We start from the raw sequence: 27913 nt of genomic DNA, 5'->3' as shown, positions 1-27913 counted from the left end.
CAGCACCGTGACGCCTTTCACTTCCGGGGGAGCGCCAGCGGGCGCCATATTGTCTTGTCCGTGAAGACGAGGAGTGATAGCGGGGGCAGCGCGGCCGCGGAGCGGCGGCACCGGCGGCGGGAGGCGGGGGAGCGCGTAAGTAGCAGGGGGGCTGCGCTCGCCAGCGCTCCCGGGGGGCCGGCGGGTGTCGCTGACCCGCTCTTCCCCTTCGCTCCGAGTCGAACCGGGAGGGCGCCGCGCGCCGCGGTGGCGGCGGCAGCAGCTGCTGCTCGCCGGGCGTGAGGAACCGGCGGCGCCGACAGCGGAAACCGGCGGCCAGGACGAGAAGGGACGAGCCGAGAGCCGCTCGCCCTCCCCCGCTGCCCGTCCTGGGGGAGCGGCGCGCCGCGCATGCGCGGTGAGGGCGCGGGGGGGGGCCCGGCGGGGACCCCCGGGACCCTCTCGTCCCGCCCGCCCCCCCGGCGAGGGTCCCCGGTGGGGACGGGCCCGGTGCCGGCAGTGCGCATGCCCCGGGGCCGCCCCGCGCCGCTGCCGCTGCCCCGGCGGCGTCGGGAGAGGCCGGTGCCGAGCGCGCGACCTGGCGGGGCCGGCGGTCCCGGGATGCTGGAGCGCGCGGCCGGGCCGGAGCCGCCGCTGAAAGGGGAGGCAGCGGCCGTGGTTCCGCGGGGCGCAGTGTCTGCCTGGGTTGGCCCGTAACCCAGTTAGGGGAGCAACATGTGCGCTGGGATTTGGGGCTTGGCTGTGTCAGCAGCCTGGCTCCCGCAGATGAAATGTATTCGTGGGGTATTTGTGCTGTTTCATGGGTTTCGTGGCCGCTCCTATGAATTCGTTCCACTGGAGGGCTCCAGAGAACTGAAATTCACACAGCGGCATTTGCGAGATACCTGGACCAGTAGCTTGGCAAACGCAGGGTGTTTTTTAATGGATTCTCAAACAGATTATGGGTTTGAAAGCCTTTTTGCTTTCAGCACTTATCCCTGTAGTTTCTCTGTACATTAGACAATCCCACAAAGTTGTTGAAGTGAATTTTAATGGGATGTGCTAGGCTTTACGGTTGAGGATGGAGACATAAAAGTGGTCCAAGGGCAGGAACCACTCTTCTGTGAAGACAGGCAGAGAGAGCTGGGATTGTTCAGCCTGTATTAGAGAAGGCTTCAGGGAGACCTTACTGTTGGCTTTCAGTACCTAAAGGGAAGGAAAGGTACTTTTGTACATGAAAAAGATGGTAAAAGGCTTGTTGCCAGGGCTCTGGGTGAGGGACAACAGTATTAAACTGAAATATAGATTTAGACTGAACATCAGGAAGAATTTGTTTATGATAAGGATGGAGAAGCTGTGGAATACGTTTCCTAGGGAAGTTGCACGATTGGAAATGTCCAAGATCAGGTTGGACAGAACTTTCAGCAACATCATTTCATGCAGGATGTTGAACTAGACGGTCTTCAAAGGTCCCTTCCAACCCAAGCCATTGGATAATTCTGCGATGTACTACCCCAGCTGAAATTTCCAAAGCTTCTGTAACAAGAGATTATGCAGAGTATTCAGCCACCTTGGTTGTTGATCATTTCTTCTCTTAGAGTTAACACCTGTAAATGAGCAAGCAAACAGTCTGTTGGAAGGTGTGGGATACAGGAAACACGGGTTGCCCTAAGGCTTTGTTTTGAAGCACAGTCAGCCACCTTTCAGAGAAGGGGAATGGTGGTCTTCAAAGCATAAAGCTTGTCTACCAGCAGACAGTATTCTAACATCATCTTCCAAAGGCAGGGTCACAAATACCAGTGCAGTCCAGTCAACACCTGTACTGTTGGTAGGAGTAAGAAACCTCTTTTTGGAGTGCAGCTGCACTAAAGATGGCTCTTATGGGGGTGACAGATGCTGCAGCTCCCCTGACTGTAGAACAGAGGGGAACTGAAAGTCTCTGCTTTGTCCAGGCACAAGCTGCTGGGATTGCTGACAGACAAGCTCCTGGTTTTTAATTTGTTTGGTGCAGCAGCAAACCTTGTGTCATCTCTGCTGTGAGGCCATGACAAGACTTCCTTTGTCCCATATGACATACAAACTCCTGCTCTGATAAGAATGCTTTCAATACTTTGGGCTCAGAGGTGTTGTAGGGCTTAAGAGTCCACAAATTTAGCACAGTTCCACAATTTTTTAGTGGTTAACTCACCTGATAAGCTGTAGTGGTAGAGTGGAGTTATAACCATGTTTGATTTTTAGTTAAGTGCAGGATTATGTAAAGATTCAATGGGGAACAGGAGTGTCCAGTCTCACTACTTTTCATGACTGAGATATGTGGTGATTCTAAGTCTGCTTTTGGTGACAAATAATATTTTGGGTAGGTTTTATTAAAGTCTTCTTGCTTTCATCACTAGCTGATCCCTTATTAAGTGATAACTGTATTTATCATTGAGGTTAATATCTGCTCATGACTAGTGAGGAGTAGTTGTTTATTTAGTTATTGGCACTACTAATTTTTGTGCAGAGCATGTTCATTGCAGAGGAAGTTGCAGATGGACCATTCACTTCGGAAAAAAAAATAATGCTGTGTTACAGGGCTAATTGAAAATCCTGCATCAGGACTTTCAGTGGAATGATACATGAAAAAAATAATCAGATTGGATGTTTTTTTCCCCCAAAATCCAGCACAGTTTTGACTTAAACTGCCTAAGTTATGATAATATTTCTGTGGTAGTAAATGTTCTAGCAGTGATTTTGTTTTGGTACTATATTATAATCAAATAATGTATTTATCTTTATGTCTTAGAAATAGAAAAAATAATTAATGGTACCTGGATGCCAATATCTGGTCCTTTTGCTCTTTTAAAAAAGTTGTGTTCAGCTCAGTGGATATGTGGATGTAAGTTTGTATTGACAGACCTTGGAAGCTGTACTGCTGGAGTGACTCCCTGAAGAAGATTTCACAGTACTTTTTTTTTTCTTTTAGTTTTTTTAAATTCGACCTTTGTTCATGCTGCTTCATCTTGTTAGCATTGTAAATATTACTCAGACATACTGATGTGTGAACCAGGTTCTGGGAAAACTTAATGGATCCTGAGCATGCTGTTTTCATCAGTTCTTTTTCTGGTTCTGTATTTTGGATCTTGGTTACACATTTGAAAAGCCTCTGTTCTTCAGTCTGAGAAAGAACAGTTCTGATGTTAAAAAATGCAGTGGAGCAAATTTTAGTGATACACAACTATAAGTGAGCTGGAAGATTTTACATGTTTTTTGACTTGTTATCATACTAACAGATCCCAGCAGACACAAAGGTATAGATAGCTTCTGGTTCTCAAGAGGAGAAGATATGCACAGTATCTGGGCATGAAATACTGGGAGCAGCTTAGGATGGTGCCCTACCTGATGGCAGAAGTCTTTGGCCAAGTGAAAGTGTAATGAGTGAAACAGAGTAGTAGGCAAGACAGTTACTGTAACTTTTCTGATTTATTCCAAGCTTAAAGCACACCATAAATACTTGATTTTCTAATCAACAGCTGAGTATAATATAGTAGTAAATATTAATATAGTAGTAAATATTAGTTCTCCCAAGTAAAATGAAAGCTGGTATGTTTTTGTCTGAGTGATGGAATGCATTTGTTCTGACTCTGAGTGAATGTGTCTGCAGCCACTCTGTAGTAACTTGCAGGGTTTGTTCCTATGTGGGTGCATAGGATGCAGCACTTTTCCAGACTCCCACATCCTTTTAACTGCAGAAGTGTTCTGACTCACCTGGGTCTCCTATGCTAAGACCACCACCTAATGATAATTCTTGTGACACCCTTTCTGCATTAAATTTTTCTTCTTGGTAGGGGGATTCCTTTGGATGTGCAAAGCTATTTTTCATTTGCAGTTCTTTTCAGTTGCACCTCTTATGTACAAATTCTTGCAGAAAAGTATCTTTTATTCCAGTGGCACAGTCATGGAAGAAGTGCTCAGTTTACATTTCCTTCCAGTTGGGAGCACTTTGAAATGGACATCTTTGGAGTTTGTACCATGTCTGTCCATTATTGACTTTGGATTCCAGCGTGGTTGGATATTGATGATACCATGGAGGAGCTGCTTTTTCTAATTCCTTGGGAGAGCTCTGTAAGCTGTTGGTGTGGTATCCCCAGAGTATTTATCCACTAGTTCAACCTCATTGGTGATGTCTTTGCTACCGTGGCCCTGTTGAAGCAATAGCACAGTGGGAGGAAGGTGAGGGGGGAAGCAGCTCTGCAGCAACACTTGTTCAGTTTGAACTCTTGGAGGTATTGGCCTTATTCCTGTCTTTCTACTAACTGCCCTGATCCTGGTGTGGTGAATGTAGTATTAGGTTTATCCTGCTTGCACCTGAACAGTTCCACAGAATTCATCATGGAAACTCATCATGAACTTTCAGTCACTGTGCTAAAACTTGAATGAAAGGTAAAAGCCTTACATTAGAATAAGGCACCCACATGAAAGATCAAGAAATCAGGCTATGGATTTCAAGGAGCTCTGCTCCTGAAACATCTCCACTTTCCTTTAGGTTTACCTTCAGAGCCTATATCTATATGAGATAAAGAAACTCTGCCCACAGAGAATGTAATGCTTTTGAGATCCTTCTCAAGATGGGCTGTGGATGACTTGTGTAGCCAGGTTCTACAGGGAACATCAGAGACTAATGTGCCTTTGTGGTTTCAAAACCAGTAATTGCAGTTTGTTACAAACCAGGACTCCTACCTCTTGGGGTCTTTCCCTTCAACTCTGTAGACCTAAATGTAGGCAAAAAGTCATGGCTGCACTGCCAGGTTACCTTAGAGGATGTGGAACATCTCTAAACCCTGAGGTACAAAGACTAGCTGAGTAGGGATTCTCCAAGTATGCATGTTGGCCTGCTCTTTCAGCTTCCTTGTTTAATGAGATGATGGATATTTCTCTGCTAAATGCCATGCCTGTTTGGAATGCCTGCAAGACAAATCTTTAGTCACCAGAAAAACTCCTGCAGCTGTGTGTTAAGAGTTCAATTTGCAAGTAAAACCTGTCAGGCCATATTGTGTCATATATTGACCTGCTCTTCAGGAATGATGAGTAGCATGATCAGAAAAGTGATACAACAGCCTCCCCTCAGCATCAGAAGGCTCTTGATTTCTGGCTGTGGGGCTCTGTAGGTTCCAGAATCCTTAGTCTGCCTGTCTACAGTGTTGAATAAACCACCACCACCAGGGTGTGCCCTGAAGATCAGGTCAAATGATATTGTTGATCTCTTCAGCTCAGGACACAGCAGTGTGTGCCACTCTCCTTCTAGTGACAGCTTGACTCCTAGATTGTCTCTCCTGATTTCTTGGAGTTGAGATAGTCTAGCTTCTAACAAATCCTTGATTTCATATTCCAAAGATGACTTCTTTCCTCATTTGTAAGATATTTCACTTTCATGGATTTCCTGACAAGCCATTCAGAATCTGCTGCAGAAGCTGTTGAGCTCTAAGGTGTTCTGCATGGTTAGGAGGGTGTGTAACATTGGTATTAGGAAGAAGCAATTGGCAGAGTGATGGGAGTTACTTAGAAGGAGCAAGAAAGTGTGTACAAGATGCACTCATCAGGACAGCTTGGTATGGTTAGTTATCTTCCTGATGCTTTTCTGGAGCTGAGCTAATTTCCTAGGTCTCTGTGCTTCTCATCTTGGACTAGCTGCATGAATTGGAGCAATTCAGTTTATCCATTAGCTGTATTAAATTTTGTCTGGGGACAGATCTTGCTTATCTTTCCAGGGGAAGTTTCTTGATATTTTTCAGTTCTGCTGCAGCCAATGTCATAAAGCATTTAAGGAAGATAGTATCTCCAGGGTGACAAGCAGGCTTTGTCTTTTGACATTTCCAAGACTGAGCCTGAGACGCCATGGGACTGCTCTTCTCCAGTGTTGAGAGGTCAGAGCACAGTTAGCTCTGCACAAGTGCTGTTGAACTGGGGGTGGATTTTAGGAGTTTACATTATGAAACTGCCTAGGTAGGGTTGTCCAAGGAACCTGAGTGAACCTGTTACTGCTCAAGTTCTGTTGGTGGCCTTGTCTAAAAGATGGCCCCACCTTTGGCATCAAGGACCTTCACTAAGCACTGTGCCATTGGTGAGTTCTTGGGAAACTGTGCTCTGCTTCCTGTTGGTGTGGAAATATGTAATGTCCTTCAGGATAGCTGTGTTTTCTGGGAAGTACTTGGGGGAGTCTCCCAGAGTTAAAGGTGAGCTTGTGAATTATCACTCAAGACTCTGTTTACTGGTAAGTACCTTCTAAATGTGTGCTTTCGGTGTGTGGTGTGTCTGAACACATCATACAACTATGTTGGAAAATACCTTATTATGCTAACAAATAGGGTGAAGGAGATGCCTTTTTTCCCTAGAAGAACAGGTTAACATTGAGGTGTAATTTGTAGTTAAGATGCATGGTACAATCAAGGATGGGAGTGGAAAGGTGCCTTTAAAAATATGTTCTTTGTCTTTACACAAAGAAAAGTTAGTTTAAATACAGTGGTAGAGAGTTTGACACCACATTTAAATGTTTCTGAGTGCTGTTGGCTCTCAGAGGTTGATGGTGATCGAGGTAAGTCCTGTCTATATTGGTGTCTCAGCTTTTATCATCAGCAGTGCAGCCCTCATCAGCAGTCCTGTCAAGGGTAGCACATTTTTGTACCAGTAGTTTGCTTTAATAAGTCTTCAGCAGATTCTAGTCCAGCCTTTGAATAGAAATTTAAAAAGAAAAAACCCCAACACATGAAAGAACGTATTTCAGAACACGTTTGCTCTTAGGAGCTCCTGCAGGATTTTCAGGTATCTTGTGAACTTTCCATAATCTGTTAAATACGTGTAACTGAAATTAAATGTGAGTTGATGGGGTGCTTTTCTCATGTGATTGTGCTTCTGTATAAAACAAAAAGAATCCTGAATTGGCTTCTGTTTCTTCATTGGTAAACAGATTTTTAATAGATTCAGGTTCCTGTACTGTGATCTGACATCAGGGAACAGCTCTTGAAGCACCAATAAATGTTCTTTTGTTTATTTGTGTGTGTATGCTAGAGAGAGAGAAGGAAAGAAAAAAAGGCTATGTCCAATTGAATTGGAGGGTAGAACAGCTAAGTAAAAGAACCTTAACCCATCATTGTAAAGGAGGGATAGTATCTGCGTTTTCCTTTGTAAGTAGGTGCCTACAAAATGGATCCATTCTTTAAACCTGTTGCTTTTCAAGCCTGTTTTAGGTACTAGTCATCACCAGTATGTTTTAATGACTGCTCAATTGAAGCACCCCTCTGTTACTGTCTTGTTAACCTTTTAAATGAGTTAATTTTAGCCAGTGTTCATCTCCCTCCCCTCTACCTTCAGTAGAAAATAAAGTTTGTTTCACTGTCATTTGGATGCTCTGCTGTGTATTTGGCCTTAGGTCACTGGTGGGAAATAGAGCTGTCCATTGTATTAGGTGGAGCCTTTCTTTCAGGTGATGCTGATTTGGGAACTTGTAAGAAATAAAAACTTGTTTATTATTTGTGTGGCAGTATCCTAAGTTAATTTTGTCAGGGCAGGTTTTAGTTAGTAGGAGAGGATTTTGAGTATCTTTTCTCCATTTATTAATTACTACCTGTGTCTTGGGTTGTTTCTTGTCATATACATTAGTACAAGAGGTTCCAGTTGTTTCAAGCCTTTAAGTTACTGGTTTAGTGGGTGAGAGGCATTGTTTGTTGATTTTGGGTTTGTTTCCTCCTCCCCTGCCTTGGTATAGAAGGTGAATCCCTTGCAGTAATTTTAAAATTACTGCGAACAGGCTACATTTTCTCTGCTGTGTTTCGTGAGTTCTTTGTGAAGTAGTTTGTGCCCTTTTCTGTTTATGGACTCAGGTTCAAAAGTATTATTTTGGTAACTCACATCTGGTTTGTTCATTACTGTATGACTTGACTTGATCTGGTTTTATTTTTGACACCTTTAAAATATTACTAGGAAGGAAACTGTCTGTGGGTGTCTGACAGGACAATCCTGAGATTCTGTTGAAAAGTCCTTTCATACTCAGTAAAGTTTTACAAGCAGAATACGAAATTACATTGCCTTTATGTAAAAAAGAGTAGCATCAAATAGCACAAGTGCTTGTTTTACTTACCTTTTAGAACATGACAGCTGCAAATGAGGAGCTAAAAACAGGTTGGGGTTAGCCTCTGAAACTTAAAAGCAGATGGAATTATTAGACACTGCAGTGCTTAGCAAAATAATTTTTTAAGACAATGAACCATTTTTAAATGCCTGTAGTAGATAAAAAATTATATCAAGTATCTTTTTCATGTTTACCTTGTACCAGTTAGTGAAAACTTGGAGAAAATGCAGGAAAATAAGTGGAGAACTAAATAGCAGGGGAGTCTGTTTCCCAGAAAATGATGGTGTCCTGCTGTTCCAGGTGACCATAAAGAGAGAGGTGCTACAAGTAACCTCTTCTGTTCAGTGGCTCTGAGCCACATGTTCAGTCTTCAATATTAAAAATTTTGAATATGGCCTTCTCTTTTAGCCTGTATATGTTAAGATTACTTCTATAAACATTTTAAGGTGCAAATTTTATTCCTTCCATATTTGTGTTTCTGTAAAGCAAACATTGCTCAATAAGGAAGATGTATTGAAATAAATAAAAAATAGTTTTGGACAGTTTTCACATCATATTTGGAAAAGGGCTTCTACAGGTATGGTTGCATAAAAAAAGTGATGTCATTGCTTTAGTGTTTATGCAGTACATATTTCTGATTAGTAATGAATGTGTTTACACTGAATTTGCTAATAAAGCTGTGTACTTGAAAGCCAGCATATTTTATAGTTACCAACCTGTGAAAATCAACATTTCTTCAGGAAAACCGTAGAAGTACAAATGTAATACAGAATTAAGATGTTACAAACCAGGACTTTGTGGTTGAAACCAAGCTTTCAAATACAGTTCACAAACTAAAATTAGCTGCTTCAAATAGCAGTGATTTTAAACTAGTTTGTTTTTGAGTGGCATAAATTGAATTAATCAAACGTTGAAGTTCTTCAGGGTTTTACACTGTTGTTGCTGTCTTGTCCTAATGTTGTGCATCAAAATAGAACCCAGTTCCATGCCTTGACCTATTGCTTTGCACTTCCCCACCTGATTTCTCTCCCCAGAATAGAAGGAGTAAGATGAAATAATCTCTCTAGGGCAAGGAGAAGACTGGGCCATATTATGTTGCAGAGCAGTGGATCAGCAGCTATCTGTGCTAACAACTAAACCCCAACAGTGCTTTTTATTCTGGCCCTGCAGCCAGCTGGCACTGAGGAAAAGCCTGTGGCCTTCCAAACTAGACTGGACAGGTGTGATCTGCTTGTGGGGTCCCAGGTGCATGCAACACCTGAGACGTGCCTGGAAGCAGCCAGGGGGTGTGAGGTGGCCTGGGCAGTGCTGTTCTCTAGTGGGGACGTGGTGGGGTCCTTCAGCCCTTCCTGTAGGAGGGTGGGCTTGGCCTCAGTGTCCTAGGGCACAGTAAACTGCTGATGGGGCAGCAGGAGGTGAGTGAATGCTGCTGCTCCCTGAGGTCACTGCCTGTCTGCTTTATCCCTTGGCCACCATTTCACATGCCACTTGGTACAGGGCTGCAAGGTAATATATCTTTCCCACAAGATTTATTTGAATACCCTGTAAAATAATAAGGCAGTAATTGTCTTAAGGGCAGGTTTTACTGAGATGTGGAGGCATTTGTTGCCTTAGACCTTATTAATGATCTAAACAAGTGCTTCAGTTTGTCCATAGTGAGGATCAAGGCCTGAGAGTAAAGGAAAAAAAAGACAGAATGCTAAGTGTCCATTTCAATTGAGAAATAGATATATAATCATGTTATCTGGAACATGTTTAAAAAAATCTGTAATACTGCAGATTTTAGGACAGAGATAGAACAAGTCCAGTAAAAATAAATCTCATCTAATCCTACCACATAAAAGCTGTGTGTAGGAGGTTTCAGTTTAGTTGCCTGTGTAGATGTGGTCTTAATATTGTTACACTTTGATAAGCGAAATTGGTATTTACCTGTGTAATTTTTTTTTGCATTCAGTTATATGCAAAGCGGTCTCATTAGTGGAAAAAACAGCCTTTTGCTGAGTTTTAGTGTAATTCCACAAACTTGTTTCAACATACTATGTATTGAGGTAAAAAAATGCTACCAGAATTAGTGAAATCCATGTTGATTATTTGCTAGTGGGATTTAACAGCTGGAAACAAAGGGAGCAGTACCATGAGGCTCTGCACAGAAACCCCAATTCTTAAAACTTTTAATATGTAAACAAATTTATTTTGACATTTGAAAGAATCTTTATTCTGGATGGAAAGATGAACTGAGGGAAGGAAAAAACATTTACTTACCTTTTCCTTTAGGGTGAAAATAGTATTTGCAGTTACCTTCTTGTATCTAGTGTATGAAATATGTGTCTGTGAATACCTGGAGAGCTAATTTAAGGGATCAGCTATGTTACATTAAGTGCATTAGTAGCCACCCATACACTCAGCTGGTATAAAAAAGTTAATTTCCTAGGTACAGATAAAATTGTGAAAAGAAAGAGACAAGAGACAGGGCAGTGTCTTCACTTATTAAAGGTTTGGATAGCATAAAAGTATTAATGAAATGGAAAAAGCCTCCATACTTAATTTGGCAAGAAAAGGTAGTGAAAACAATGAAGTATTAGATAGGTTTTGCCCAATACTCCCCCTGTTGCCAAAGTTGATATGGTCTTGTTTGAACCCCCCCCAAAATGCAGCTGAAGGTTTCAGAGCCACAGGTGTAGTTTTTGTACAGTGTTGACAGTAAGTGGTTTCAAACCAAAGGTGATCTACAGTTTTTCTGATAAAGGATTTCATTTGACAGTAGTATGCAAAATACAAATTTGTGTTCATCTCTGCACGGGCCAGTGCTCCTGATTTGAGTGCAGCTCTTTGTGTGGTGCACTTTTGTGGAGTGATGCTCTCTGCCCATGCACTCATGCAGTCCCTTGTTGAGCTGGCGAGCGCAGGATGCCTTTGTGAGCAGGTTCCACTCCAGCAGCTTTGTCCGTGTGCCGAGAGCAGGCTCTGTCTGTGTGTCCCGCTCCCTCGGGGCCACTGGGGCTGCTCCTGGCTGGCCACCCAAGTGGCACTGGCTGCTTTGAACTAGTTTGCTCTGAAGCAGAGAAGCTCTATTCATCTATTCTGTATTGCACTTGGCTGTGAACCATGGCTGGGTCCTGTATGCTGCTCCTTTTACCTCAGGGAATGAATTTTTCTCTTTCTTCTAAGTTTGGAGTGTTTGAAACAATCTACATGCTTGATGTTTTAACAGTGTGAACTCGGGGATTGTATGTTAAATTCCATGAGGATATATTCATTGAGTGGAAAGCCTGTTCAGAAGTTCTTAACAGATTGGCTAGGGCAGATGGGGTCACACTCAGTGCATTCCTACCATACTGGTTTTTGGGAACAGCTGCTGGAGTCAAGCATTCCCAGAACTGTGCCTAGTCTTTGTCTTTGGAGAAGCTCTTTGGAGCAATGCAGGTGGCTGCTCTCAGGTCTTCCATGTGTGGCAGGTTAGGTGTGTGACTGCAAGAGCTGCTGTGCCATTGTGGGCACTCCTGCCTGGAGTGCTGTGCCTCAGCACATTGACCCAGAGCTGGCCTTGGAGCTTCGCTGCAGGCAGGCTGAGGAGCTCTGCTGCTGCCGTCTGGAGCCAGGGCTGCTAATGCCTGCTCAGTGAGGATATATATACAGCACAGCAAAAGTTGTTTCTCATGATTTTAAGGGGCAATGTGGTAATTGTGTGGTCATATTTATTTTTCTTTCTCAGATTTGAAGGTTATATTTAGAAGTTAACAGTCTGTACAATGCATAACATGCATGCGGGCACTGTCTTGTACCTGTGCAGTTCTCCTGTGCAATCATTAACAATGTGTTTTACCATTTGGTGACTTTTGTCTTGCTTAACAGCCTTGCATGACACTTGTTTGAAGAAATACACATCTTTTCCCTAAGAAGCAGGCAAAGATACCAATCATGCCTTTTGTATTTTGACTTGCTTTAAATTGCATTTATTGCCAGTTGAGATCTTGTCGTACAAACTTGTCATATCTCTCCTTGAACATCATTTGGTAGTTAATTTCTTTGTGAAAATACAGAGAAATCATACTAGACTCCTGAAATCTTACAGTAATATTTCAGATATTACTCCAAAAGGATGAACCATTTCCTCCAGCTTAAAATATTAAGCCAGCATTGCTTCAGCTTGCTTTGCAAGGCTTAACTATATCTGCAGTTATGTAAGTTTCAGTTATGTGATATTTCATGGGCATCTATTTAAACATACAACTATTATTTTTAGTTGAAATATAGACTATATAAAGACTTAAAAGATGTGGGATCAAGGTGGACAACCTTGGCAGCAATGGCCTTTGAACCAACAGCAGTGGATGCAGTCATTTCAGCACCAGCAAGATCCAAGTAAGTATATAGAAAGCTTTGTGGATTCATTCTTTTAATGTGTTGTCATTTAAATTTTTGAATCTTCGTAACAGAGTATGACTCATAGTTGCCTTTGTAGCTGCTCTCAAGATAGTACATTTATGATGCTTTTCTGAACTAGAAAACATAGAAAACGTACAAAGGTTCATACAAATGTTTTCACATAGTTAATATATAATATGCAAATACAAGCAAGAAACCTGAGTTATCCTACACAATTTAACAGTATTTTACCAGTCATACAGATCAACATTTAGACCTCTGTTACTAGATATGTATCCCTGTCAGTTCTTTAGATAAGCTAAATCCTTTGTTTGAGAGAATATGCTTTTTTATTCAGTACCTGTGTGGCAGAAGTATTAATGCAGATTTTATATACAGAAAAAAAAAAACTCACTGGAAGACCAATGCAGTTCTTGATTTAGGTTACAGCAGTGATAATCATGATCTCTTGTTTGAATTTTTTCCCCCACCAAAACCACCAAGTGCTTTAAAGAGTAGAACATAATATACCTTAAATTGAGAATGAGGTGGCAACATTCAAAATATCAAGAGAAATAGAGAAATGGATGAAAGTGCAGGTGTGTATTTAATACTAAGGCAAAGTGATCAGGCACACAAGTTTTACTGTCACTTTAATTTCTGTTAAATTCACTGGAAGGTTTTCCTAATTTGATAATAAGCAGAAGACATACTGGTGTTCTTATCTGAGAGTGCTATTTATTTATTTATTGATAGGAATGGCAGTAAAGAAAAAGAATGGGAGAGAGAACTGTAACATAATATAGGGGTTATAACAAGGGTTATATGAAGAGGGTACATTGAAGAATAATTTTCCAAATATGTATCTTTTTTACTCTCAGATATTCATGAATTTATAATATAAGGATAGGTATATTAACTTCTGATGTCAAAATTAGCTCACATATAAAAAAAGTGCATTACTACCACCCATTCAATGCTAATGTGAATGTAAAATAATCTGCCTTGTGACATTTTGAACATATGCAGAGAAACTACTTCAGCAAGTGTGTACACTGACATTTGCTTTGTTTCTTTTACTGTACACTGTGAATAAGTTTAAATGGTGCTCACAGTGCTTGCTGAAGGTAAATATTGCCCATTTATCTTGAGCAATAAGGCATGCAATTGAGAAACAGTGTTAAACTTCAGACATACGAGTTCTAACCTCTTTAACTTCCTCTGTTTATTTTAGGCCAGATTGACTGGGCTGCATTAGCTCAAGCATGGATTGCTCAGCGAGAAGCCTCAGGGCAACAGAACGTGGTGGAACAGCAAGGAATGATGCCAAACGGACAGGATATTTCAGGAATAGAGTCTGGTCCAAACAACCATAATAATTTTCAGGGGGATCCCAATTTCAACAGAATGTGGCAGCCAGGTTTGTTTCCCTTCCTGTTCATTCATTTTTTTCATGTTTTTTCATTTTATTCTTGTCAGATTTTTTTGGTGCAAACATACCCTGTCCCTCAGGCTTCAAAAAGCAAAACTACCAGTTGATTTATTAATCACAGCTCCTACTCAGAGAGCTACTGTTGCCTCTCCTGTCGTGTAATACCTGCTTCTGGCATCATCTTGAAGTGTAGAATGAGTTCACAGTATAACTGATGCTGGCTTTAGATGTCATAAAATCTTTAAAAAGGAAGATCAGCGAAATTCTGTGTGAAAAATATGGTTTTATTGCGTTTCATGTACTTAGGATTTACCCTTTTAACTTAGGTATCTGATTGTCAGTATTTTTCAGTCATTATAAGTTAAAGTTGATTGTACTCTTCTATTAGTATTGATTATTTTCTGTATTTTTTACTTCCTCCAAACTTTATTTTTTCCCAAAAATTAATTTTCTTTTTAAAACTTCACAAGATACCACTGGTAATAAGAATGGGATAGAAATAGGTTATTTTCTCCTAAGAATTTTTCTGAAATTATTTTCTGAAAGCTGGGTTATGACGCTATACTGTAATGCAATTTGAAGTGTATGAGCAACATAGTAAGCCTGTGTGCATGTCCTGAGTTGTTTTGGGGAAAACTGCACTTCATACTTGATTCTGTTAATGGTTGAGAGAATAACGCTCCCAGTTTTCACTGTCACTATCTGAATTTATTGAAATGTAACATTTAATATAAGTAGGCTTAATATGTTATTGGTAGCTTTTATATGTGCATAATAAAAGGGATGTAGTTATCAGGTTTCACCTACCTGCACTAGACTACAAGTTACTGTAGGCACATGTGAGAATTTTTAACTTTTTTATGTGGAAGAGTGTATTCTAGCTGTATTTCTGTACAGTAAGGAGAAATTTTCACAGAAATAGAAAAGCTATAATAGCACTTTTTAGTTGCTACAGTAATAGATGCAATTATGATGCAGATGGGAAGGACAGTAAAAATTAGAAAAATGTACTGAAGGACTGGATGGAAGGTAGGAATTAACCTGAGAGGCTATAATCTAATTCTGTTACTGGTGAGAGTTATAAGGCAGCTCTGTCATGGTCTATAAGTATCTGTATAGTGCACATAGTTTTTGTCTTTTTAAGGAGTCAGTCAAAAATTATGGCCACACGAGCTATTAATTCATTCCTTGGACCCTTTTCACTCTGTTAGCCAATTGTAACATGTGTTTGAGGGCTTACAACTATAGCTTATTCTGGGACCTGTGCTAGATATTGGGCAATCCAAGAAATCATCCATTATCAGGACTCAAGACTTTGGAGCACAGGTTTCAGTGGTTCCAGTGGTTGTGCTGCTTACAGCACCATTTTCCTTCCATAGTAGGTATTTCAAGTCTATTATGCAAAATAGTAAAATTGCTCCTTGCTTTCAAAATTGATGTAGAGAAGTAGGAGCAGGTTTTTAAGTTTAAGCAATTTGTAAGTCTTGTGGTGAACTCATTATTACTAGAAATTTATAAAAACAAATTTACAGGATGTCTGTACCTGTCCAATTCTGTCCCCCAACTGCATGGTTCAGTTCAGCAATAGCTATTTGTATTTCCTTTGTTTAGTTGAAGAAATTATTGAGACAGTATAATATAGTCTGCAGATTGATGATTCTTCCTTGCTTTATCATCTGTGATGCTTTGAGGAACCTTGTGATAAATGCAAGAGCACTGAGTGATTGGTGACTCATATAAATTATACTAACTTGGTGTTGAATTGTATTCTGAATCCTGAACAGAATGGGGAATGCCTCACCAGCCCCCTCACCCACCTCCAGATCAGCAGTGGATGACTCCAACCCCCCCAGGTCAAATGGAAATTGTTCCTCCGTCGGAAGACAGCAACAGTCAGGACAGTGGGGAGTTTACTCCTGACAACAGGCATATGTTTAACCAGAACAATCACAACTTTGGGGGACCTCCCGATAACTTTGCAATGGGGCCAGTGAACCAGTTTGACTATCAGGTGAAACATATTTGTTACTTTAATACTGTAGGCGCGCAGAGTCCCTCCCATGGATGTGTTCCTCTAATATCATCTAGCGGCGACTTTCATTCTTCAGTTCTACCAACATCTACAGAATCTGTTATCTGCTAAGATACATTTTAACCAAACACTTGACAGAAGATACTTTAAAGTTCTCAGTTCTGTTCAGAGGCCAAAGGGTTTTATTTTTCTACAGTATTAATAAGAAATGGCTGTTGTCTGCAGTATTAAAATGAATCACTGTGTTCCAGTATATAAATTAACATTATGTAGCTTTGTGTTTAAAAAAAACAAAAAAGAGGAGAAGGAAAAAAAATAAATTCAGAAAGATATGCTTAAATACGCTAGATAATGTACCACAGGAAACAGTCCTGTATTTGCAGGGAGATAGTCCAGATGATCCATTCATCTTTTCCATATCTATCTACTGTGATTCTTTGAATAAACAATGGTTTTTCTAAAAAAAAAAATAAAAATCCATATCCACTTTTTTCTTCATTCAGGCATATAAGTTGTATAGTATAATAAACATGTAGGTGGTTTTGTTGCTAATAATAGCAGGGTGCATTGGACAGACCTTCAAACACAAAGAAGTTTTGTATCTTCCCTCTATTTTCAGTATTTTTCTTCAGATCTCCTGATATAAATGACAAACTAGCAGTCTAAAAACCTACTTCCTGTTCATAAACAAAAAAAATTTCTGCCCATCTTCCTGCATTTGTTATCTTCTAGGCTATTTTTTATCTTCTAGATAATTTTTCCTCTTACAATTCTCTTGTTCAACACTACTGTTAAATAGGGAATAGGGAACTAATAATTTTCCAATACATGAGTTTGTTATAATTTTTGTTTATTGTCACGGGACAAACTCTTAAAATTAGCTTTTCTTAAAACTACAGGAAACTTGTTTTGCATTGAATGAAAGAGATGCTTAACCTGAAATTGTAGTGGAGAGTGCCTTAGTGCTAGTCACTTAAATACTCAGTGGAATATTTGATACTGTACCCTTTTTCCTGAACACTCTTCTCAAATAGTTTCATTTGGCGTTTCTAGGTAGTAAATATTAAAATAAAAAACTCCTCATATATGCCTCAAGACTTGTGATTTTTGGGTTGTATAGAGATTGCCCAGAACCCAGGATCTGTACTAAAAATTGCATATTATGCATTTAATATTTTAATCATATCAACCATATTAATAAGATCTGTGAAGGATTACTGGAAAGTGCTCAGTGCAAAATTCCTATGTAATAAAAGGCTGGTCTTTAAATTTTTGTTCTCATGCTGTAGTTAAGACTGCTAACATAGCTAGACTTTTAAATCTTAGTTTTGTACACTCTTTATTTAACTGCATGCTCTGATGCTAAGCTGGCATGGAACTGATGGAGATAGATGGTGATTATAGAGCTTAATGTTTAGCACAGTGTGAAAGGAGATTGGTTGAAGCCCTTTCAGGTTTGTTAAGTATCCTTGCTTAAGTCTAAGTTTAGTCATTAAATATTTAAAAGAAACTTGTTTCTTGGGGACCACAGTAAAAGAGATGGAGAGATCTCAGTAGCATAGAAATCATGGATTCCTACTTGCATGGATTTTTGTAGACCGACTTGCTCACATGCTGCATTTAGTGTTACCATGTGAAGAAAAATAAACTGCATTACTCTTTCAGCATGGGGCTGCTTTTGGTCCACCTCAAGGTGGATTTCACCCACCTTATTGGCAGCCAGGACCACCAGGGCCACCAGGTCCTCCAGCACCTCCTGCACCTACTCAGAATCGAAGGGAAAGACCCTCATTCAGAGATCGACAGCGTTCACCTATTGCGATGCCTGTGAAGCAGGAGCCTCCCCAGATTGGTACATGTTAACCACTCCTTAATGAAAAATTTCAAAGCTGTATTTCATAAAGAACTGCAAAATTTGAAGACCTTTTTTCTTTTTAGTAGCAAGTAAAAGCAGGGAAAGAAAAAGCAATTTTAAATGTTTTTTCCACACAATCAGATGTGGGACTTGTTTTGATGGGGATAGGGGGTTTACTTCTTTGTTTAGGGGGATATTTTTATTCCTTTTTGTGGGGGGAAGGTTTTTTCATCTTGCAAAACTGTAAACCTTGCTTATGTAGATGCTGTGAAGCGTAGAACTCTGCCTGCCTGGATTCGTGAGGGCCTGGAAAAGATGGAAAGAGAAAAACAGAAAAAGTTGGAAAAAGAGAGAATGGAGCAGCAACGTTCACAGATGTCTAAAAAAGAGAAAAAGGAAAGTGAGGAGGCTGAAGAAGGGGATGGCCCACGGTTACCTCAGAGAAGTAAATTCGTAAGTATAACTGCTTGTTTTTTGCTCAGGTTTGTATTTCCTGAAAGGTATCAACTTTTTAGTCTCTTACAAGGAGAGACTCTGCGTTCCTGGTTACCTCATTGCTTTTGTTTTTTAAAGTAAGGTTAAGCTGCTGCTCTGTTGATAATTGCTTGATGTTTTGAAGTGTTTAATGGCTAAGAGGTAGAAGTTTATAATTTGATCTGTAATAGCAAAGAAACAAGGAATCGGACTTTTTTTTTCCCTTTTGGAATGTACAGAGTTTTTGAAAGTCAGAATTCCAAATCAGCAGCTGAAAATATTCAGATACCTGTATTTGCTAAACTGAGCTAATTTAGGCAACCTTGCATTGCCTTCATTTTAGCAGTTATATTTTCTGTAGTCCAAAGCATATGTCTGGCAGGGAGCTGACAACTAAGTATTTTCTTAACTTGTGTGGGTACCTGTACCTGCATATTTTTTAGGAAGGGAGAAAATAAATGGTTTTATGATAACTTGTAATACAGATTTCAGTACAAAGTAAATGAAGCTGTCTTATTAAAAATAGAAACTGAGGAGTTTGATATTTAAGTTTTTCCTGAAGTGTATGATGCTCTACTTGTAGGACAGTGATGAGGAAGATGAAGATGCTGAAAACACAGAAGCTGTAAGTGTTGGGAAAATCAGCAGGAGTCCATCCCCAGCTCCTCAAGAGGAGCAAAGTGAACCAGAAATGACAGAAGAAGAAAAGGAGTATCAAATGGTATTAATAATGTAGTTCTCACTAAGTATTTCTGTTTAACTGCTCATATTTTTCAGGCATATCAAAGTAAATCACTTTTTCTATGCCTGATGCTGTCAACAGAGGTGCAGTATGCATTGTACAGTAAAGCAGGGTTATATTTGAGAAACAAGGATATCAGTTATGTAACTCATATTTTGCACAATAGTGAAAGAATGTAATGACTAAAATCTTTACATTGATCTATACTAATTCTAGATTTTGTTTCACTTCACAAATTTCTGAAAACTTTTAGTGATTAAGTGCACCCATTTCAAATCTGTGCTTCAGCCTCAGTTCCTATGAAAGGGTATTTAAGAAATATATTCTTGCAATGAAGTGCTACAGCACTAAATCCTAGATCACCAACAGTTTCACTGTGTCTGCACAACCTTCATACTTGGGAATTCTTGTTAATTAAGGCCCTGAATTCTACTAAGTTTGATGAATATATTTTTGTAGAGCATGTGGCCAAACATAAACGACTTGGGGAACTAGCTACCACCTCAATTTTTTTTTTCAATTTTTGTAGAAAATATGTAATAATAAAATGCTGCATAAGTAACCTCTGATGATCTTTACAGGCAGCATACCAGTCAGAAAAGTGCTCTTTATTTTTTGAAAGAATAATTGGAATCAGTCTAAGTACATTGCTGATTTAGATATTCATTGTTATAATCATTTTAGACATTAAGATCAGTGCCTGGATAGCTGTGTGCAATACATGCAGACACAGTTCACAGTTAAAATAGAAACTTTAGAGTTGTGAAATCAGGTCACATTTAAACAGCTTCAATCTTTTCTTGGTTTTTTAGTCATGTCTTTTGAAAGAAGTTATTAAATAAAATGTGCAGGAGACAACTTTCATAGTCATCAAAAGAAGTGAAGCTGTATGGATATAATTTGAATGCAGAATTTATTCAAGATGTTTTGGCCTTTAATCGTATATGCAATTTTCTTCAGATGATGCTGACAAAAATGCTGCTGACAGAGATTCTCTTAGATGTCACAAATGAAGAAATCTATTATGTGGCCAAAGATGTTCACCGTAAAGCAACTAAAGGTATGCTGGGTTTGGGAGGTTTTTTCTTTTTAGTTTCTTCTGCAAAAATTCTGTATTTGCATGTCTTTAGAACATTTAACCTCCATAGTTCTCCCTCAAGAACAATTCCAGTATAATGCATCCAGCTTGGTAGAGTTCAAATCCAGTAATCATGTACAATTGTCATGTGCAGTGTATTGTGAGTTACTTGAGTTATTCCATTTTTTTCATACAATTCATTTCAGTTAAAATGGTACCTGTGTGTCAATGGCTCTTGAGTTGTAGCTGTTCCTTACTACTATCATCTTTATCTCAAAGCTGTTCAGAAGTGAAAAGAGATGAACTTTGAGTCCTCAATTAGTAATTAATTTGCTTTTGCTATTAACATGTATTGTACTTACAGAACAGATTATTTTAACATAACAGAGTTAATCTAAGTATGTAACTACTGAAGTTGAAAATTATGTCCAGATGCTGTAACTTGGAAAGTGATTTATGAGTATATATTTGGGTTTTTTCTGTTCACTGTTAATTTGCAGTTAAATTCTAAATCTTCATGGTCAGAAAATCTAGAAGTGGTTTTAAATGGATGATGCGTTTTTAATGTTTCTTCTCTCCCTCCAAAGAACAGCAATAGTAGTAGATTTAACAATACCATAGACTCATGACTATGAAATCGTGGCTATTTGTGTTAACATGTTGTTCCTGTTGTTGATGTGATACAAAGCTCCTGCAAAACAGCTGGCACAGTCCAGTGCACTGGCTTCCCTCACTGGACTCGGTAAGTATGTTCCTTATTTTTGAGAGGGCTTAAAGGGGGACTTTCACTTTTGCCTTGCATTTCTAGAAATTGCATTTTGAAACTAGATTTTAATTGCCTGGGAGTATGGGTCACTTTCTGATAACTTTATCATTATCAGCACCTTTGTTTGTTCCACAGGTGGTCCTACTGATATATAAGTGGGATAGTTGCTGAAGTAAAGGACTAGGCAGTGTGATTTAGTGTATGAGAATCTTGCCCTAATTTTGAAAATATGTAAAAATTTTAGATAAATTTACTTGTCAAAGTATGATAGTTTCAAAAGCACACTGCAGCCTTCAAAGAAAGGAATACTATTTCATACTTTTCTTCTGTTTTGATCCATATGAACGAGAGGGGAAAGTTGATAGAAGAGTAATGTGAAAGTCTATAAATAAAAATATTATAATCTTTGTCATTATTATTTTATTGCAAAGCTACATAAACACAAAGGCACCCATATCATATACTGCCAGAAACAACACAGGAAAGAGAGATTGAAATTCCAGCTTGAGACACAACTGCAAGAGGTTTCTCCCAACATGACCTTTATCATCTAAAATGTACTACAGCAGTGTCAGTGATCAGTTATGTGTTCATTACATGGAATATTGATGAATTAGATTAAATGTTATCATCACAAGTATTCATGTTTAAAAACTAACTCAGTAAAGATCCTAAGGACCTCAGACTGAAAGAAATCCATGTCATGTTTAAACTGACTTTATCCTTATCAGTCCAGTAGTTAAATATCTCAGGGGGAGAAGAAAGTCTGTTTCTATTCCATCTCCATACCTGTCAAAGTGCAGTGTTTTCTAAATCATATGGAAAAAATTGTTATGGCATTCAGAATTTCTGTAGCCTTGGACTATGGAGGCAGCTGAAGTCATTTCAGAGATGTCCTCTGGGAAAGATCCCAGACATTTTCTGTCCCGTTGCTGATACAGAGGCAGGCACTGTTACAGTCTCCACAGGGAGCTTTTTTGCCTTTCCATACAATGGAAAAAAAGTACCATAGTCACAGTGGTTGCTTGCTGAAAATAAACAAGCTGTTCCAGAAGGAGTAGAAGCAGACAGTGACCATCATTGCAGATACGGGGGCCTTGAACACACTGGCAAACAGCACTGGCACTTACCAGAATGAAGTGACTTCTTCAGAGAGAGGAAGTGAAGGAAGGGCAATGTTACTCTCCTCTTTGCCTCACAGAAGTATTAAGAGCAAAGCTTAATCTTTCCTCGTGATAGACTGGACTTTATGCACGCAGGTGGACTGGGTGGTTATGGATCAGGAGACAGTGAAGATGAGAGGAGTGACAGAGGCTCTGAATCATCTGATACTGATGATGAGGAATTACGACACAGAATAAGGCAAAAACAGGAAGCGTTTTGGAGAAAAGAGAGAGAACAGCAACTACTACTAGAAAAACAGCTAGAAGGTAAACCTTATGATGTCTTCTTACTGTGCCACTGTATATGGAGTTTACTACTTAGTGTATGTAAATTGATGGCAAAGAAATATGTTTTAAGCAAAAAAAATATGAAACTGAATTTTATAAATAATATTTTTAAAATTCAAATTTAAAAAAGCCAAAACCCTGTGATTTACTTCTGTTTCTCCATACAAGGTAAGGTTTGTCCTTTTGTACAAGTAATGTAGGCCAAAATGGTAGCACATTTGATCCCAGTGCTGAAGAGCTGTCTAAAGATGGATGCAGTGTTAAAAAGTCATGAACCAAGTTCACAGGCTGGAGGAGAAAGTGCTATTATGATACAACTTAAAATTGATGGTTTCCTCCATTAACTTTTTATTTAAAAGCCTGAAAATAAGACATATGGAGCCTTTAATGAAAGGCTGGACTAGCTAAACTTTTGGTTTTCTTAATAGTCCTGTCTCTCTTTGAGTGTTGGAAGATGTATGCATAAAAACATGGCCATGTGGAGAGTGTCTGAGTGGTGGCCTGTGACCTCTGTCTTCTAGTGCAGGAAGCCAGATGTCAGTGTGGAGACATCTCCATGGGACTATTTGCAGAAATACAAAAGTAGGGTGTAAAGCAGCTGATTCTGTATATCCATAATACTGAAGAATGCTAGTGCAGAGTCTCATTTGCAGCAGTGTTTTGGAAAGGCAGAAGATTTCTGATGGACAATACAGCATTATCTAATATACACTGGCTTCAGCCTGTATTGCCCAATAACTTGGGGACCAGCTGGAATTGTTTTCTGGGTTAAATTTGACCATTAGCTGCCATTTGAACCCCTCTGGGTTTCTGGATGCAGTTTTATTCCCTAAATTAATTCAGGAAATGATGGCCCACATCAAAAGCCCATTTTTAGTTAAAAAATGTATGTCAGTTATTTTTTCTGGATTCAATTTAAAATGGGGAGATTAGGTTGGCAGTGATGCAAAGAATCCTAGATTGAATAAAAATAATTTTTATTTTTGAAAACCTCTGAGAAATGCTCTGAGGGTCTCACTTTGTGAGAAATATGGCTTCTTCAGACCAGACAGTAATCCTCAAACCCAGATGAATGGGGCTCTGAGAAAGGCAGGAAGCATCAGTACTTCCTGCTGTATTGATGAGGAGTCTTGTAGGAAGCAGAAGGGGAGAGTCAGGTGTGCAGAAAGGTTGCAAAAGGAAAAAGTCTTTTGTGTAGATGAGTTTGGGAGTTCGGATGTTCCAGGATATTTGTTTGAGAACTTCATCTTAAACCATTAAAACATGGAATAATATCAATACTTCTAAAATGACTGGGCTCTACTTCTAAACCAAGAGGACAACTTTTCTAGAATTATAAGAAGAGAGAGTGGTTTGTTAAGTAGTTGGTATAGTGGCAGTGTTTGAATTATGAGTATTATGAGAGGTGCTTGGAGACTTGGTTTTGTTAATGTAATGGTGTGGAAATTACTGACATACTGCTCAAAATTATTTGCATTTTGTTTTCTGTGTACTTCTTTTTTCAGAAGAAAAGCTACAAAATGAAAAAGTTTCAAAAGAGATGAGTGAATTTACCAACAAAGAACAGAATAGTAACTTAGCATCACAGGAGGCAAAAGAAATTGAAGCAGATATGGTTCATGAAAAGAAGAGATCTCCAAATGCAGTCGCTCCTGATGTAGAACTCAAGAAAGAGGGTAAAGAGAGGACAGGAAGGAGTGGGTCAAGAAGCTCTAGCAGTGGTAGCAGCAGCAGCAATAGCAGGAGCAGCAGCAGTAGCAGCACAGTATCCAGTTCTTCCTACAGCACTAGCTCAGGTAGCAGTCGCAGCACTTCACGTTCTTCCTCTCCCAAAAGGAAGAAGAGACACAGTCGCAGTAGGACCCCATCACATAAAGTTAGGCGCAGTAGAAGCAGGAGTTACTCCCACAGAAACAGGAGAGAGAGGAGTAGGAGCAGGGAGAAAATAAGGGAAAGGAGAAGATCTAGTAGAAATCACAGTGCTGAAAGGGGGGAGAGGCGGAGAAATCGGAGTCCTTCGAGAGAGAGAAGCTGGGACAGACGTAGAAGCGGCAGCCGCTCAAGAGACCGGCGAGCCAACCGTGCGAGCCGCAGCAGGAGCAGGGACAGGCGTAAAGCTGAAGAGCAGCGTAGAAGCCCTACTGGAAATAGGCACAAACATAAAAGTGAGGGTAAAGATCAAGAAAGGAAGAAGGAGCAGGGTGGAGGTGTAGATAAAGACAAAAAAAAGAACAGAGAAAGGGAGAGAGATCAGGAAAAAAGAAAAGATAAGCCCAAAAAAGAGGAAAAAGAAAGTAAGGCCGGCAATCATGATGACAGTAGATTAAAGAGAAAAAGAGACAGCGAAAGAACTTTCTCTCGCAGTGATTCAATATGTGTGAAAATAATAAGACAGGATTCCAGACAAGAAAGCAAAAAAGTTACTACCAAAGATAGCAAAAAACGATCAGGCTCTGAATCTAGTGCAAGGAGTAGTTCTGAATCACCAGGAAGCAGTAAAGAAAAGAAGTCTAAGAAATCGAAGCATATTCGGTCATGCTCCATGGAGAAATCTCAAAGGTCTGGTAAGAAGGCAAGCCGCAAACACAAGTCTAAGTCACGATCAAGGTAGTATACTTTTTAAGTATTTTGTCTGACTTTTTAAAAGTTTTTTTATATTCGTCTTCATGTGTACGGCATATGAACCTTTTTAATAAAGTATGGTATTTATTAAACTTTTTGTCTTAGGCAAAAGTAACTTTGGAAAAATCTTTTAAAACTATTAATTACTAAGCCTAAAGTGTGTGTGGGTTTGGGGGTCTTTTATTTTTTCCTATTAACTTTTTCCCCCTTTTCCTTTATTTTTCAGATCAACAACTCCTCTTCGTCGTAAACGCTGAGGAATTTATGGCACCAGTGCTATGACGTTTAAAAATTCCATGAGTTATAAAAGGCTTGTCTCATTATAGAGGCACATTGTGGCTATGTAGGTGAAACCAGAATCCTTTTTTTTATTTGTAAATAGGTGTATTTTTTCCAAATGCTGCTCAGAATAATAGGATTTCTTTGTATTACATTTTTTCAAGAACGGTAGTGCTTATTAAGACTATAAAACAGGCCATTCTCTTTCAGCTGTAATGTTCTTAAAATTACTATTGAATGTACTGTGATGTCAATAAAGCTCTTTAGTTCATTTTTTTGTTTAAAATTCTTGCACCTGAATTTTGTGGTAAATGGTAGAAAGTACTTAAAAAAAAAGAAAAAGAAAAAGGCAGCTTTTTTGGTATAACAGATTTTTAAAGTACTTGAAAAAGATTTAACGTGAAACACTTGTAGTCCATGGACATTATAAGATTACTTTATTGGGGGTGTGGAAGAACAGAGAAAAGACATCTTATTTTTCTTTAGATATGTGTAATAGATTTTTTAATAACCCTTTTTTTTTTTGGTCTAGCTGGTACTCTATGCTGTTTGTGTAAAATATGGGTCACTGTAATCCAAACTATACTTAAACAGACTGAACCCCATTAGGAATATGTGCGATGAACTGATCTCATGTGGCAGTGTTGAGCTCTGGAACTATATTCCTCACCCAGTTTTCAGAGAGATCTTTGGATGTTCAGGCATATTACACACATCTCACAGTTTTAGATGTTTTTATGGGGCATGTTTATAAACATCACTCAGTACAGCACTGGAAAACTGACAATAGGTTAACTTTACATTTTGGCACATGCATTAAATGTGTAGTGAATATTAAAGCTGGTTCTTAGTGTCACAAGAATTATGACTCGTGTAAAGCTGATACATTGGTGTATTAGCAATGCCACTAAATTTTTGATTTTAATATTACCATAAAATGAAAGAGGTCACTGATTACCTCCTTAAGGAAATTGACTATTGCTATTAGAAACAAGGGTGTGAAATAATAGAAGTTAAAAAACAAACCAACAATACCCAACTCTAGGCCAGTGACTGTTACAGAAGAACATAAATTCAGGGAGAGATCTGTGCCTAAAAGGTCTGGTATGACACCAGTTGTGAAAAAGGTAAAATGCTTAACATCGAAGTAAGTTCTCTTTGATTGGCTCTATCTTCTAAGAAGAAATGGTACTAGTACAGGCAGCTTGGAAAGCATGTCTTCATGAATAGATAAATCCATTTGACTAAATCAAAATTCAGCTATGCAGCTTTTTTCCACTGTAATTTTTTTCATAAATAAGATGCAGAAATGAACTGCTTCAGGGCAAAGAAATGCATTTTAACTATGTGTTTAATAAGCAAGCTAATTGCTAGTGAATACATGCATGTTTATCAAAACACTGTTACAGATAAATAATCAGTTATAAATTATAACATCCCCCTCAATTATATCTTTCACATAGAGTAAGCAGTCATATTTATTAGCAAAATAAGGCATAATTTACAACACACAACTTTTACTTGCATTGGTAAGAATATAAATAATTATGTATTGATCCAATCTCATTACACTCTTGGGTCTGGGTAAGAGTGAGGAATTTTTGGAAAGTAGGTAGCATAACAGTTCAGATGTCCTAGAAGGATATCTTGTGAGAGACAGAAAGAAACTAGAAATAAGCTTAAGAAAAGCTGTTGAGGAATACAGTTTCCAGGATGCATTGAATTTGATTTTCAGTTCAGATTTTATATTCTCTGTCTAATAATAAAAAAGATTGTGTATGAAAAGCTTTATATACTCTGCCAACAACTGGAATTCTGTCACTTCCTGTAAATATGAAAATTATTTTTTTGACACAAATGCACTTCTATGGGTAGTGACTGTATGCCAATAAAAAGAGCATACGATCTCTGTATTTAACTGTTTCAGAAATCTTACTCATCACTCAGTAATTACATACATGTTGGTACTCTTGTCAGCATCACATACATTAAACTTCTTTGGGCTTTGGAAACTCCCCCTAGGAATGTCTTTCACCAGAAAAGGCTAAAATTACTACTGCTCTTTTAATTCCATACACCTGAAGTTATCCTAAAATGTGCAAATACATACAAAAATGGGAATGTATCATTTTAAAATGAATGCTGCAAAAACATTTCAGTGCACTACAGGAAAGCAATACATAGGATTTTGAATGTCATGCAGCAGCATGACATTTGGAGGCATTTCCCTTGAAAACTTTTTTAACAAATGAGGGATGGTGTGGAATCAAATGAATAATGATTTCCATGCAAATTGTTCTGAAGGTGAATACAAGCAAGCCAATGTCTGTATGTACCCCAAGGAGCCTGCTACACCATGTAAGAACAAGAATTAGCTGTGGCTATGCATAGGCCAAAAAAGAGTAGTATAGTAAATATTCTGACTTTAAAGATGGAGCAACTACATGTGTTTTGTGAAATATGGCACAATAACAAAAACTCTGTTCTGTATTTGAAGCTCTGTCTCATGGAATAGCTACTTCTAGTTTCAAACAAGCTTGTCCTGTTAAGTAGAATACATGGCCAGTGTGCATGTATTTACTTGCTTGTAAGCAATTCTAAAATCAAAAATATAAAAGCAATGGCAATGTAAGGTTTGCCTGTCTTGCTCAGATTTTGCGTTTGCCTTGCTAAATGAATGACAAGCAATAAAGTTGAAAATATGTGGATGCATGCCTTGAAGGAAGGCTTAGTT

At 39.0% G+C, this 27913-nt stretch overlaps 1 protein-coding gene across 1 annotated transcript; it reads left to right on the top strand.

Annotated features, from left to right (window-relative positions):
• PNISR (PNN interacting serine and arginine rich protein) lies at positions 1 to 27092 on the top strand. Its single transcript, XM_071446299.1, has 12 exons — positions 1 to 135; positions 12327 to 12445; positions 13683 to 13868; positions 15665 to 15891; positions 17578 to 17764; positions 18030 to 18220; positions 18825 to 18962; positions 19944 to 20043; positions 20750 to 20803; positions 22087 to 22257; positions 23784 to 24885; positions 25127 to 27092. Exons 2-12 carry the CDS (start codon positions 12358 to 12360, stop codon positions 25155 to 25157), a joined length of 2475 nt encoding a protein of 824 aa, XP_071302400.1. The 5' UTR covers positions 1 to 135; positions 12327 to 12357; the 3' UTR covers positions 25158 to 27092.
• Positions 27093 to 27913: the final 821 nt, after the last annotated feature.

Source organism: Agelaius tricolor, unplaced genomic scaffold (assembly GCF_023055355.1).
Source record: "Agelaius tricolor isolate 1412-34295 unplaced genomic scaffold, bAgeTri1.0.p SCAF_1, whole genome shotgun sequence".
Lineage (NCBI taxonomy): Eukaryota > Metazoa > Chordata > Aves > Passeriformes > Icteridae > Agelaius > Agelaius tricolor.
The sequence above is the reverse complement of the archived record's forward strand: the minus strand, read 5'-3'. Positions and strand labels throughout refer to the sequence as shown.

Bases quoted from the DNA above. Each gene is read 5' to 3' on its own strand.
- PNISR (XM_071446299.1), top strand. From the start codon at position 12,358: ATGTGGGATCAAGGTGGACAACCTTGGCAGCAATGGCCTTTGAACCAA. The intron at 20,044-20,749 runs GTATGCTGGGTT...TGTGATACAAAG, and splicing joins TCACCGTAAAGCAACTAAAG to CTCCTGCAAAACAGCTGGCA. The intron at 20,804-22,086 runs GTAAGTATGTTC...TTATGCACGCAG, and splicing joins GGCTTCCCTCACTGGACTCG to GTGGACTGGGTGGTTATGGA.